The sequence below is a fragment of the Anopheles gambiae genome, chromosome 3, assembly GCF_943734735.2.
Source record: "Anopheles gambiae chromosome 3, idAnoGambNW_F1_1, whole genome shotgun sequence".
Taxonomy (NCBI): domain Eukaryota; kingdom Metazoa; phylum Arthropoda; class Insecta; order Diptera; family Culicidae; genus Anopheles; species Anopheles gambiae.
In genome coordinates this window covers 17,878,278-17,892,116 of record NC_064602.1, presented here as the reverse complement: position 1 = coordinate 17,892,116, position 13,839 = coordinate 17,878,278, and the positions used below count along the sequence as shown (strand labels likewise).

Here is a 13,839-nt window from a genome sequence, read left to right as displayed (position 1 = left end):
CCGCAACGGCTCGAACGGGGATGAAGATGAGTGGTGCTCTTGATAAGCAACTCTGTGTGTGTGTGCGCGATCGCTCGCGATTGCTTTAGCGATAACGCCAAGAGCACAGCGCGAGTCGTTGATTCTGTTCGTTCGCTAATTAAAAAGCCGGTAACCTGCGAAGAACCGCGTCCAGCAGGGATGTCATTTTTCATTTGCCTCGCGCGATAAGGCGCGCACTCTCAGGCAGGTAAAGTGTTTGAGGATGTCAAGTTCTTTGCCAACTTATCGCTTCCAGTGGACGTCACCGGTCTTCCTATGATGCAACAGCACCACCACACACTATTTGCCTTGTCTAAGGTGGCAATCTTACAACATGCGGCATTGAAATGGCTGCGACTCGTCGGCAGGGAAGCAAACATAACTCTTCCCTATTAACCGTTGTCGACGTTCTATGGCTGTCGCTGGAGGGACACCCAGGCAGATAGTTAATCAACCGTTTCCAAGAGCTTTCACTCACGTCGCTCGATCGAACCGTGCTCGAGAGTGTACCAAACATCGCAATGCTGATTCGCCGATAGAAAATAGTGGTTACAAAACAAAAGGGGGCTTATTTTGATAGTGGCTAACGTGAGTAGAACCGAACGGCAATGGTTGGCGGTGGGATGGAAGCACAGGAAATGCTACATTGTTCCGCATTGAACACACACACCTCTAGAGGCGCTTAAGCTAGGTGCTGGTGAGTGAAAGTGTTATGGAAACTATTAATTTAGGTACCCTATTCTTCTGTCACGGATAGGGCCAAAGGGCAACACTTAATCGCTAAAATTGAAGTTATTTTCGAGAAGATTTGAAGATATTTACTCAGCATTTTGAGCACTTATATCTTTCACACTAACATTGTAAACATCATAAAGTTTAAGGGCATCAGTGTCCCTCGTGATAGCTTACCATTCTCACTGGTGTCGTCGGCATCGTTCGTCAGTATTCCGATCAGCTCGATCTTCTGATGCAGCTCGTGCGAGAGCTGCGCCCGGTTTTCGTTCGTCGTCTTGAGCTCCTGCACCAGCTCGGCGACCCGGTTCTCGAGGTGCGTGTTCTGCGCTAGCAGCTCCTTGCCAATCTGCACCGTTAGCTCGAGGTCCTTTTCCTTCTCTTCCAGCAGGCGCGTTACGGCATCTATGTCATCGTACGCGCGGGTCATTTGGCTCACTCGGTTACCGCATAGGACTGTGAAAGGGAGTGGAGGGTGCAAAAGAGAGAAACAGAGTTGTCATTAGTCAAAGCTGTATGTGCGGCGGATAGGAGGGACTCCGTTCGTAAGTATAGCTCCAGTAGTTGAGCTTTCACAGGCCACAGTAAGTAAGATCTGAAGGAAATAAATACAATAAACCGAGCTAAAAATAAACATAACACAAAGCTAAACATATCTTCCATAGCTATACTACCAAGTCCATTCATGTATGGCGTGCAGGATGGAGCTGATCGGAAAAGATAAATAATAACCAGGATTATACACATACAGTAGGCTATACATATGAATGATTGTCAATCGATAAACGCGATCGTGGAACACGCAAACACGTTTACTAGCTGTACCATTTAATCTTTTGTTCAAACAAACAACAGTGAAGCTTTGTTCACACAGTCACGAAAGAGCCTCAAGGACACTTCCGTCACACACAGAAAGAGACCATTCAAACAATAATTGAAAAACGTTCATGAAGAGTGTAAGCTGTAGCAGACGAATGTCCAAAGAAAGACCGCCAAACAACAATAATTTCCCCCCTTCTGTACGTAATCCAATTCCCAGCACAGGACAATTTCCACTCCCTTTTAAATAGCTCCAAAAGGGTACGGCGGTGGTTACGGTAACAAAGTATTGGAACGCGCAATGGAGTGTATCCTTTCCTTCGACCAATTATAAACACCACCGTCGAAAGCTTCGCACCCGTTTCCAGTGTTTTTTGGTTTTGTTTTTAAACAGCCTTCTTTTTGTTTGGTTTTAATTTTTACCCAACACAACACACACACACACAACAGTCATTATGTTGCGGAATTGGTGCAGAAAAGAAATGGCTCTTTTTTTTGTTCGCTGGTCTTTCTTTCTCAATGGGAGAAGGGATGCTGACGCTTAAAACGCTCAAAAGTTTAACACCAACGTAAGGGCGAAACGAACAAGATGCAATTTGAAGATTTTCGTATTATGCAACTTTGCGCGTCCAAAAGTCGTTCACGGTGGAGCGTCTGGGTGCTGCCGGTCTTTTCTTTCTCGCCGATGACGGATGATCCAGTTTTGCGTCAGCAATCGGAAGGCAGCAGCAGTAGCAGCAGCCCAACAATATGCTGACTCGTGACGGATCGTCATCAAAACAAAAACATTTTTGTTTGCCAAGCAAGGAGTATCATCATTGACGAAGCGCTATCTTGTAGAAAGGTACCAGCGGTACCACAGCAAAAGATTGCATAAATAGAATGGCGCTTTTAGGAATTGAACCAAGCCAAACTAACCATTACGTACGCTAATGTAATAAAAATCACACTCAACCCAACACACACGTGTTCCAGCCATAACAATACGATACATTTAATTGTATCACATTGGATTAATTGCAACACCCTTCCCATTTCATAGAGAATCGTGCCCATTTTCAATGCCATAAAATGCTAAACAAATAAGATGTTAAACAGCTACACCACCTGACACAATCGTACACGAAACTAGACACAAACCGTGGAGCCCCAGTTGCCCCTCGCGTTTCATTTCACCCAATACGGTTAAAAGAAAATGGAAAACAGCGACCCCCCCACACACCAAACCAACCCAAAAGACGCTCAATCAAGCGAACAAAAAGTACATTTGACATTGATGACTTCGTGACCCAAAGGGGAAAAGAACGGTCGCGAAAGAAAAGCGCTGGCGCCCGTCCTCTGTACGTCCGATCGTGCGCCGCCACCCTTTTAATGAAGTCATTATGCAACACACCGGGCGCCAAGCCCGATTCATTCCATTTGCTATTATTATTTGCTTAAAGATTCCTCTACGAGATGGCAAAATTGTTGTGTCGCATTGTTTAGGAAATAACGGGGGGGGGGGGGGGGGGGGGGAGCTGGTGGTGAGGTGCAAATTTCACGCTTGCCTAAAGAGGTGACTGGGGTATGATCAATCCGCCGTTCTCTCCACGGGGAATGACACGTACACGTTGTGTGTTTTTTTTTTGGTGGAAAGTTAATACCTTTAAAAGCACAAAAACACGATCCGAACGAGAAATGGCTCGAATTAAACAAGCCTGTTAACAGCAAACGGGGTTCCACCGCGGGGGTGCTCTTACTTACCACCGAGAAGAGCTCGAAAAGCCAAATGGTAAATGTCACGAATGTACTGGCAATAACAATTGTTCCGTAACAAAGTTTCCATTCATCAGGCCCTGTGATTGGGACGAGCACTCCTTGCTTTTACTGTTGTTGTGCCGTTGCTACTCTGCTGGTACTGTTGTTAAAATGTCTTCATTTATTTTGCGTCAAACAGTCTCCCCTCAGGGGGGGGACAAGTCTCTAAATTCGTGCCAGTGGGGAGAAGTGTTGGCCTCCCGGTGGGCCAAACAAAACAAATCGAAGATCGTTATCGAAATGCAACGCCAAGGAGCTTTCGAATTGAAGGTTTCTGGGATTTTTTTTTTTCTCTATCCAGTAATGCCTTCGATTACTCAGGCATATTGTTCAATTGTGGAAATGTTAGAAAGAAATCTGGCTGCAATCGATAGTTGGTTGAGCAGCGTGAGAAGTGTGCCAAAATTGTGATCTTTGTGATTTTGATTGTTCACACGATCATAGTTAACATGTTTTTTAAACATTATTCTCTTCTCATAATTCCATGAAAGAATTACCTATCGTTCCTTTATCTTAGTTATGATCAGCCGTAAAAGTGTAGCTAATAACACAACCTGTTGCTTATAAAAGGCGCTTTGCCGAATGAGCTTATTTCTCCCCTGCATTCTAATTAAGATTTGAACTCATGACCTTTGACATGTAAGACCGTCCGTTTGGCACTACACTACGCGTCCGCATTTGCTTCGTACTATTAATAGAGGTTCAGCTTCCTAAATCCATTTTCCAATCACCCCCCAAAACTACCAACAATCAAACGATCCAATTACTTAGCCCGCCAGCTCTCGGCCACAGAAAAACCACTTATCGTTTGCCAGGAAAATACAAAGCTGGAGAGCTAATAAAGCGTTTGCGCCTGTTTGTTGATGTACGATCATCCAGCGCGATCGATCGTACATTATACACATTACGAAACAGACAGCTTCTCTTATTAACCTCTTGGTTGGTCACCCGCCAGGTTTTCGGTGAAACTGTTTCGACCTTTCACTTCACTTTGCAGCCGCCGTTTGCCTCTCTCCGCTGCTACGATTCATCGTCCATCCGCGGGTTCGCTAATTCGATTGCAATCATTTCCTGCCTGCGTACAAGAGTTCTCTCCTGGTGGAAAGGCAGTCGTGTAGAAGCCTAACTCGATTCGCTTTTCTTCGCGTGGATAGGGAAAACGAACCAGCGTCCTGGAACGGTTCCGAGGCCCGGCTTTAATTAGACCTTTGGCCAGGGGAATCCTTTCAAAAGGGGGTGTTATGTTTTTGCTAGCAGTGCTCCAAACTCGCAGTACAGCGCAAAACGTTCACTTTCTTTCGAGTTGTAGCTAGATGTAGCCCCGCTGAAAGAGAAAAGGCAATTGTGTACCAAGAACACGGAGGACCATAATTCCATCCGCTTTGCTAAACACATAGCAGAAAGGCAGAAAGACAAACGATTCCTATCCGATAAGCGATCGGCCTGCAAACACGTAAAAACGTTTTCTAGCAAAATGCAGTGAGCATCCCGCCCAATGGGGTGGGGTTTGGTTTGGAGGGCGAAGTAATATTAACGCTGGTTAATAATAAACCTGCAAACATTCCATCATCGATTTTTGCCCTCGTAAAATACCAACCAGTGTGTTTTGGTATTTACTTTTCCAACTCCCATCTAAATAAATCGTACTGGTTCGCTGAAAGCCTGACGGCCTTCTTCCAGGAAAGCCACCGCACACCCACTCAAAAAGGGCTCTTTTTGATAGCTTCACTGACATTAGAGAGTCGAGACGCGGGAGGGAAGATCAAATATTTTCCCAGACCCTTTTGCCGGTTCGATGAAATCGAAACGGGGTGAACACTTTTCGCACGAACCGCACCTTCTAGGCTAGACCACAGCATGAATGAAGCTCGAACTGCGCCAATCCTTTGCCCTAACCCTTGCACCTTTGCAGACAGTGAGACGATACTACTACGGTGGAGGATGGTTGGAAAGGAACGGACTATTAAAAGCATTTATATTGTTGCTCGTCGAAGTAAAAGTTCAAAATAGCGCGGTGAGCGGAGATCCGGGCAACAGGTTTGCCGCCACCGACGACGACGATGACGACGACGGTGGTGGTACAGAGTATTCGCGATCACCGATAAGCTCGGCATTAACAAGGTGCCGAAGGGGACGGGCCTACATATTAAATCCAGTATAGTTGCGCTCTCCAACTTAAACCATAAGACGCTCGCCCTCCGCAGCAGAGGGAAGGAAAACGGCTGTTGCATTTAATTTCATTCTCTTGTTTGCATTCGGACGAACGAATTGCAATTAGTGGCACCTAGGTTTGAAGATCCCCAAGTTCGATCTTTGCCAAGATCTTTGCAAAGGATAAAAACAAGCAGGTGGGCGAAAGGTGAGTTGGAAAGCTCGTTATCGAGTAATGTATTTGTTTTTTTTTTCCGCAGGGCATTTGCGAGCGGAAATTATTACATTGAATTTATTTACATAACACTGGCCAGAAGTGGTTAAATTGAAGGGCCAAACAAGGCTAGCAAACAGTGGCACAGCAGGAAAGGATTTTTTCCCTCATTACATCCGTAAAGGGCAACTTTCTATTTAGTGGCAATTGCATTTGCTTGAGTGTTTGATGACCATTTGAGGCAAATTTGCATTTTGGTAAACTTTTAATTTGAAGTCAAATAAGTTCTATAATCAATTCGTAATTAACTAGAGTGCATTATAATTATTGTACAGCAAATCAAAGAAAATAAAGACACACACAAGCCAAACTGTGAGAAAACATTGAATACCATATCTAGCATACCAACATAAAAACAAACAAAATACACACACACAGCACAGCAAAGAACACAAGGGAAGGAAGAAAACCAAAACAAAACATAAATTAAGAACCCCCAACCAATTAACACATCTTCTTTCACCCCGTTTGGGGCGCAATCCAATCAAAATTTGTATAAGAAATCGTCAAACCTTGCCGTTTTCCATCACCTTGCCTCACACTACCACCACTACCGCTGCCATTGGTAGCACCCGCAAGCTCGGTAGATTGGGTAGGCGACGATCGAAGGTGATCCTCGGACGGATCCCTCACCCCACGCTTCGTGTCACGGGCGAAGCTGTCAGAACTGACCAGTGCATTGCGTTCCTCGTCGCCGTGCAGCAGTGCAGAAGAAGCAGAGGAACCGGTACCACCATAACCACGATCACCACCACAACCACCACCATGGTCACCACCACGATGGCTTCTACTACTTAGCGTACTTTTCGAGGTGGGTAGCAGCTTCGACGTACTTCGACCGGTGGCGGCCGGTGATGATGACGCGATTGACCGAGACCGAGACCGCGACCGAGCCCGCCGGATCGTCGACAGCAGGGACGATGCAATGCTTGAAGAAGAGCGACACTCTTCACGCACCTCATCGCTCGCTGTTTGCTCCTCTTTCCTTGAGTGTTTCTTTCTACGGCCGCCCATTTCCTGGTACTGTTCGGGACCATCTTGGAAGTATTCGGTGGAGGAGGCGGGTGAACTGTCCTGCAGCAGCCGGCCGTTGCTGGCGAATGCTGGCGAGAGGCCGGCCGGCAGCACCGGCTCCGAGTGGCAGCTGCAGTCGTCCGGTTCGGTTTCCGTTTCACTTGCGTTCGTGTCCGTACCGTGACGGTCATCTTCGCCGTCGTGGTGTGCGGATTTGCGAGACTTTTTCTTACGAAACACGTTCACCGCACGGGAAAGCATTTTTGGAGATATTGGATGCTTTTAATTCTTTAAAAATCACAGTCACACAGTCTGATTGTTTGTTTAGCGAACGATGATGAATGTCTTTGCCAACCAGAGAGGGGTTTTTGAGAGGTTTAGAACACAGAATAGGATTCGTCTGAACAGATCATTGTTAAAATACTTTCATTTGCACACACACATTTTGATCACATTTCCAAGCAATATACTGTAGAGAAAATTGGTTGAAACAAATATGTTTGTTACGGAAGAGTATGAAATAGAATTGGGAGAACGTAGTCCACAAATTATCTTAATCCGTAAGCCTTATTCTGAGTATTAGAATGACCCAATGTGTATAATGAACCCTTGTGTCCATTAAGCAGGGAATTAGAGACTTGATCTCAGTCCGGCACTGCTGTTCACTCCTCCGTTTGTTGATCACACCATCAACCAGCTCCAACAAATGTACGATAACTGATTATTTAAGCAAGAGCATCGGGGGGAATGGATTAAATTAATCAGACAGAAGCATCAATAATGATATTGTTTTTACAGTTCCCAGGAGGTTGATTGGCTCTTGCAAACGTTCAAAACAAACAACAGGGAACAGAATGGAGAAAAAAATAATCAAATTATAATTAACCCACTTTTCACTGCGATCAATATCGCGTGCTGTACATGTTTAATTTTGCATGCCTCACAAGAGCACACACCCATCTCTGCGTCCATCGTTGCGTCCCATTCGGTTCAGAAACAATCGATTTTTCTTCGCAATTTGCATAACGGACCAACGGATTTGCACTCGGAAACGGGGACGAAACAAGAACATCTTTGCTGCTACCGATGCTGCTGCGTCCGTGCAAGTAGCGGAACATTATTTTTAAAACTGTTACCAATCCGTTCCGCAGACAGTTTGTTGCCGTAGCGGAATAAAACACAAAACGTTACCTAACAAAGGCTGATTGCATTCGCAAAAAAAAAAACAACATTGCAAATCATCTAGAATTGCAGAGTTAGACACAACAACAAAGGCGAAAAAAGGAGTAAAATTATTATGCCTTTTTAACCAGTTTTTCAAGGGTGAGTTGATAGCAGAAGCAACCCACCCGGAAGAGAAATTATGCATTAACCTAAAAAGCAAAAGGGTAAATCTCAACCCAACGACCGGAACACAGAGAAATGTTGCTCTACCTCGAGACGGCTGAAGCACTTAAAAGAAGAATGCAACAAAACAAAGTGCAGTGCGTCTACGCCGTACATCGGGGTGCATCGTAGTAATGCATCGCACACACGCTGATGACCCGCCGCACGTGTGCAGAGCTGAATGATAAAGTGAACGCAATTTAAAGTTCCGTTTCGAACTGGAACGCCAACTCGAGATTTAGTTCTTAGCGGATAGGCACGAAGTGGATGACTAATGCTTCAAAACCGGATGGAATGATGCGAAGGGATGCCTCTACAGAGCGTAGATAAATGGAGACCCAAAACATAATGAAACCATTACTTAATGCACAGTTTTCCACGCAATGACACACGGGATTATGATTTGCGGCATTTTTTGCCTGCTACTCAAGCTAATAACCTAATTGAGTATGTTGCTTCTAATGAGTGAAGCGAAGGAAAACTTCCTCTCAAGCTCACGGTCATGGGCAGGAGCGATAAGTGCTGATATGAAATGTTGTCTTTTTTTTGTTCTCTTGCAGGCCAATTAATGCAAACTCCGAGAGCAGATGGATGAGAAAATTGGCGGAATAAATCACACTACGCTCCCTCTACCGCTCTCTGCATAATGAGTAAGATGAGTAGGAGGCGCTCCCTGCATAAGGGCAACTTTACATTGTAACGAGAACAAACGCAGTCTTTGTTATTCCTGCAGGTCTTTCGTCCCCCGTATTCGATTGACACCTGTAGTAAAGGCGGTGGAGAAGCTGCAGGTTGTTGTCATATTGCCCGGAGAAAGAGAAGAAGGAGAGACGAATGCCTACTAACTGTAATACACCATGTTGCACACCCTTTACGATGAATGGATGCAAAACAAATGCAACCTACATTCACAACTGCATTTGTACCATCCATTCACCGCGGAGTAGAGACCGTTTTCTTGTGCACTCTGGTGACCTTTGTCAAGTCATATTTACCGCATAATCGGGGCAGGTACGCCAACAAGCAACCAAACATGTGTTCTCTACGGTGGGAGCAGAAGTCACCGTAACAATAAGATCTTTGGTGTGGCATGGTGCATACATTGAGTTGTTGTTAAACAAGAGAGGAGGTGGATTTTTTCAGTCCTCCACCTACGAAGTTGCCACTGTTTGTCGTTTATGTTTGCAGATTTTTCTTCAGGCGGATACATACTGCATAATGGAGCAAATGAAGTAGCACGCTTGGAAACATTATAGTTCCTCTAAGTCCTACAGGAAAAATAGATTAAATTTTACTAAATACATGATGCATACACAGTTATGCTGCAGCAGTAACCCCGCGACAAAGATGAAGAGTACTAATCCACAAAAAACTCCACTCTCTCTAAGGTGGAAAAGATGCTTTGGTGCATTTTTGTGTGCATCTCGCGTACGCAGCATGTAATTTACAGACGAATGCAAGCGCCTCAGTACCGGTGCGATGTGAGAAATTTCCGTTATGCATTTCATCAGTCCCGCTGTCCCGCGCTCGCTGGAACGATTCCACGGGTCAACGAATCTTCGTCCCAGAAACTCATGTGCACAGATGATGATGATGATGACGTTTCGTGCGTTTGGTACAGAAAACGCATCGCACAGTGCATTTTTGCTTCATGCGTCGGAAAAAATGTTCCTTTAAGTATGCGTGGAAACTCGAAGAGAGAGAGACCTCTTAGTGTGCGGTAAGACGGCAAATGACCACACTGGACCGAATGGTTGTTTGGTGCCGTCACCCGGTTACCTCAAGATTGGTCCTCTTCGGCAACAGAAGGAGACCTCTTTAACCTCATCATCTTTTGAAGTTACTCGAGTAAATGGATGAGTAGCTCGCTGGAAAATGGTCTCCTGGCTGGTCGTGCACCCCGCATATTAGTGGCCAATTATTTCGGGCCAAATTGAAGTCTTCCGAAGCATTTCAACGTGCTCAAGCTTTGATGCTGCAATTCAAGGGCCGGTGGTAAACGGGTATGCAGCAGTAGGATGTTTTGTCGCTCTGACGGCAATTTTATCTTATGCATGGATGCTTTGCTGCGAAACGCTTCTATGACACAATGCATTACATACACGTGACTTTGGTTTGAGCTTTGTATACAATTTACAAATTTGTATACATTTCAAATACATTTTTACAACACAAAATAAGAAGATGTTTAGATTATTCGTGCAAAACATGTTTGCATCCCACACACAAACACTACTACCACATACAACTCGAGACAGAGAGAAGCTCATGCGCACGCGAATGGTTGTTGGAAGCTGGAAAATGCGGTACTGCCTTATTTTCAATTTGCCCCTCGTTTCGGGCATACATGAACGACGTCTATGTTTGCCACCCCTTCCAAAAAAAAAAAATGGTTTCGTGTGGTCGCGAGACAGAGGAAAATTGATAGTTTTCACTTCACTTTTCATCCGTAGCAAAATACAACATCCATAGATCACACACACGCACCAGAAAATGATTTTTCACTTTCGTTACCGAAGTGTGTACCTGTGTGTGTGTGTGAGTGTGTTTTGCCTAAACACTTTTCCTCGCCAGACACGTTTTGCAAAGCACGTACGCATAATAAAAAAAGGGTACACGGGAGACATTCGCCCCTGCGTTGTGACGTAGTTGTCGTCAGCGCGTCTACACAGCCACCATCATATGCAGCGCACTGGTCCAATTGAATTTGCCCTTCCCTGTGTGCTGTGCCGTCACAGACAGAGCTGCCAGCGGAAATGCGGTAAAACTAAGCTTACAGAAACGATCAATTAGCCAAATAATCGCTGCCCGCTCTCACTATCGATGGAGGAAAAACGGAAATTACATCGTCGAAAAAAAAACACACAGACAAACAGCAGCTCAAACTATTCACCCGGTGCGGCCGGTTGTGTATTTGAACGAAAAAAAAAACACCACACAGCAGCAGAGAAGTGGTGTTAACCGTTTAATAATCTTCACTATTCACCAGCCACTGCCATCATCAGGCGGGCGGAGGGAATTTTCGCCGCATATTTTCTTCACGCCTCGGCGCGAGGGAAGCAACTGCAATCTTCGCCTTTTTGCATCACCATTCATTTAAGAAACACACACCACCACCATGCGCGCTGGCTAGGGGAATGATTATGTCGTCTTCACACGCACACAATCTGTTTTATGGTTTGTTTTCCGTTTTATAATAATTTATTGCTGGTAAGCTTGCAATAGTACGAAAGCACACAACAAAACACGCTAGGCGATGGATACCCCGATAAGCACTGAAATTCTTCTGAAGTATCTAACTAACTCAACCAAAGGGATTCTACCTTTAAGGAGAGAAGCTGTGAGAAGAGAGAATTGTCAAAAATTCATGGAGAGCACTGGATGCTGCGCAGAACGCAGTACCTATCCGTTCGAAATTGTACTTTTTCTCTCGTTCAAAGTCCTGGACATTGTTTTGGTGATGTAATCGATATTAAAAGTTTTGAGAACTAATTTTATTAAATTAAGATGATTTTAAGGAGTAATTATCGTAACCCAATAGAAGACAAATTATACAAAAAGTAACTTTAATTGTTAAAACCAATATTTAGATTTATACAATAACACTTTAATGCAGTAACAAATATAATAACTGTTATTGAGATAGAAACGTAGATTGTTGTTGTGGCTTTGAATAATAAAGCTAATATTTGTGAATGTCAAAAGCAGGAACTATTATCCCTATCTGCATCTACACAATACATTCACAAACTTCACAACAAACCAACAAATTGCGAAATCCTTCCGCAGCTAGCACTACAACAGTCAAGTAGGGGAGAAGAAGATGAACGATGAATGAAAGCAAATCTAATGCAAAAGCAAGCACAGCAACACGGAGCAGCAGCAACGCACAAATACTACGTGACATTGGCGCACATGCGCAATAGATGAGCCACACCAATGACAAGCCATGACGCCTAACAAGGAGCAGGGCACACTCATGATGATGATGATGGCGATGATGTTTGTGCGAACAAAAATAAATACATTTTTGCATTACAAAACCAAACAATAAATTCAGCAGCAGCAGCAGGATGCGTAAAATGCAAAATGATCTTGCTACAAGACGAATGAAAGCTTCAGTCAAGAAGGCTGATGGTGTGCACACGGAACAGGGCGAAGGGCGTGAATGTACATAGCGATCAAATTTCACAACATGAAAATGCACCTGGTTTTTTTTCTGCGCTTTTCCACCCTTTTGCGATACGCAGCCAATCTAAAACTTCCGCGTCGTGCTCTGCGACAAAGGATCGATATTTTCCTCCCGCTGATGAAATGTGGATGGAACGCTACCGAATGCACGTACGCAGTGGGTTTGAATGAGGTATGTTTGTTACGGATTTCTGTCCTCTTTAAAGCTAATGAACACAAAGCTTGTGTCGTCCTTGAATCTGTTTGTGTTTTATAAACTATCTCTTATTGGACAAATTGGAGGAAGATGCTTTTTTCTGATAAAACAGATTTTTTGAAAATCTGAAGTGCTCGTGATGAGCTCACGACACAAAACTTTCACAAAATATACACCTTTTCAAATGATAGTTTTTACACAATTCTTATTGTAGCCCATTTTGAAGACACTGTTATATCTTAATTTACGATCTCTGCACAATTAATGCACACAAAATGCTTTACACAACGCTCCTTTTTCGTTCACGCACAACGCAACATCCGTCTACGCGCACGAAACGTCAAACGTTGACTGACTCTTGGCAAGCTTGGTAGTGTTGCTTCCTCCTTCGCAAATATCCTGGACGGATATAACACACATACACTTCTATCGTGCTGCTCATTCTACGTACATACTGCTCTCAGCTGACTCCTCGGCGACGGTGCGTGTTACTATCGATTGCTTGCGGAGGTCATTATGGCGTGCCAAGAGAAAGCACTAGCACAAGTTCTCGCGCTCAGTGTAGTGGTAGGCAAGTGGTTGTTAAGTAGTTCTCCTATTGGTTGGCGAATGATGTTGAAACCTTGACACTTGAGTTCTTGGTATTAAAATGTGTTGAGTGATTATTTGTCTTATTTTTTTTAAAGCATATTCTTTTTTGAGGAAAAACTCGTGCCATTTAAAACCTTTTAAACAAGCATACACTCGAAGATGGTAAAACATGACACGCTTCAGAGGATTAGTGTGACTTTTCAATAAGCCATTGCCATCCTCTTATACGATTTTCCTATTTTCTTTCCCTATTGTCAGTTTGCTCGCATGCAGGAGACGGAAGATTGTCACAGTCGTTTCTATGGATTCGATGCGTTTGTTTATTTTAAAGGTTTTCTACTGCTATTTGTCTTTTTTACCTAGGACTTGCCGTTGAGAGACTTACTACATAAGCACAGCACAAGAAGACAGACAAGCAGCTATAATTGTTTTCCTTTTACTTGCCCACATACAGAGCTTAAAATTATTTTCACTCCAACGCGGTATTAAACGCGCGAGAAGGCATTAAAAATGTCCGCAACACAGCGGGACTGACTGATCGACCCTAACAGGCGAGAGGGACAAACTAAAAAGGAAAATTGAATCCAGCTTTACGAATTGTAGAGGCGTGTACGTGGGCACTTTGGAATGAGAATAATCTGAAGAAGGTTACTTTCTTTTAGGAATA

The 13,839-nt window shown here is 44.1% G+C and overlaps 1 protein-coding gene across 14 annotated transcripts in view; it reads right to left on the bottom strand.

Annotated features, from left to right (window-relative positions):
- Positions 1-13,839, bottom strand: part of LOC1275657 (trafficking kinesin-binding protein milt) — a 90,483-nt gene that overhangs the window by 7,163 nt on the left and 69,481 nt on the right. For 12 of the 14 annotated variants that reach the window (XM_061661453.1, XM_061661454.1, XM_061661456.1 and 9 more), the window contains one exon: positions 931-1,209. In XM_061661453.1, the coding sequence (XP_061517437.1) occupies positions 931-1,209 (279 nt within the window). Of the gene's footprint in view, positions 1-930; positions 1,210-6,306; positions 7,278-12,401; positions 12,677-13,839 lie in introns of those variants that run through there. The other 2 variants (XM_061661450.1, XM_061661460.1) reach the window with 2 other exon arrangements.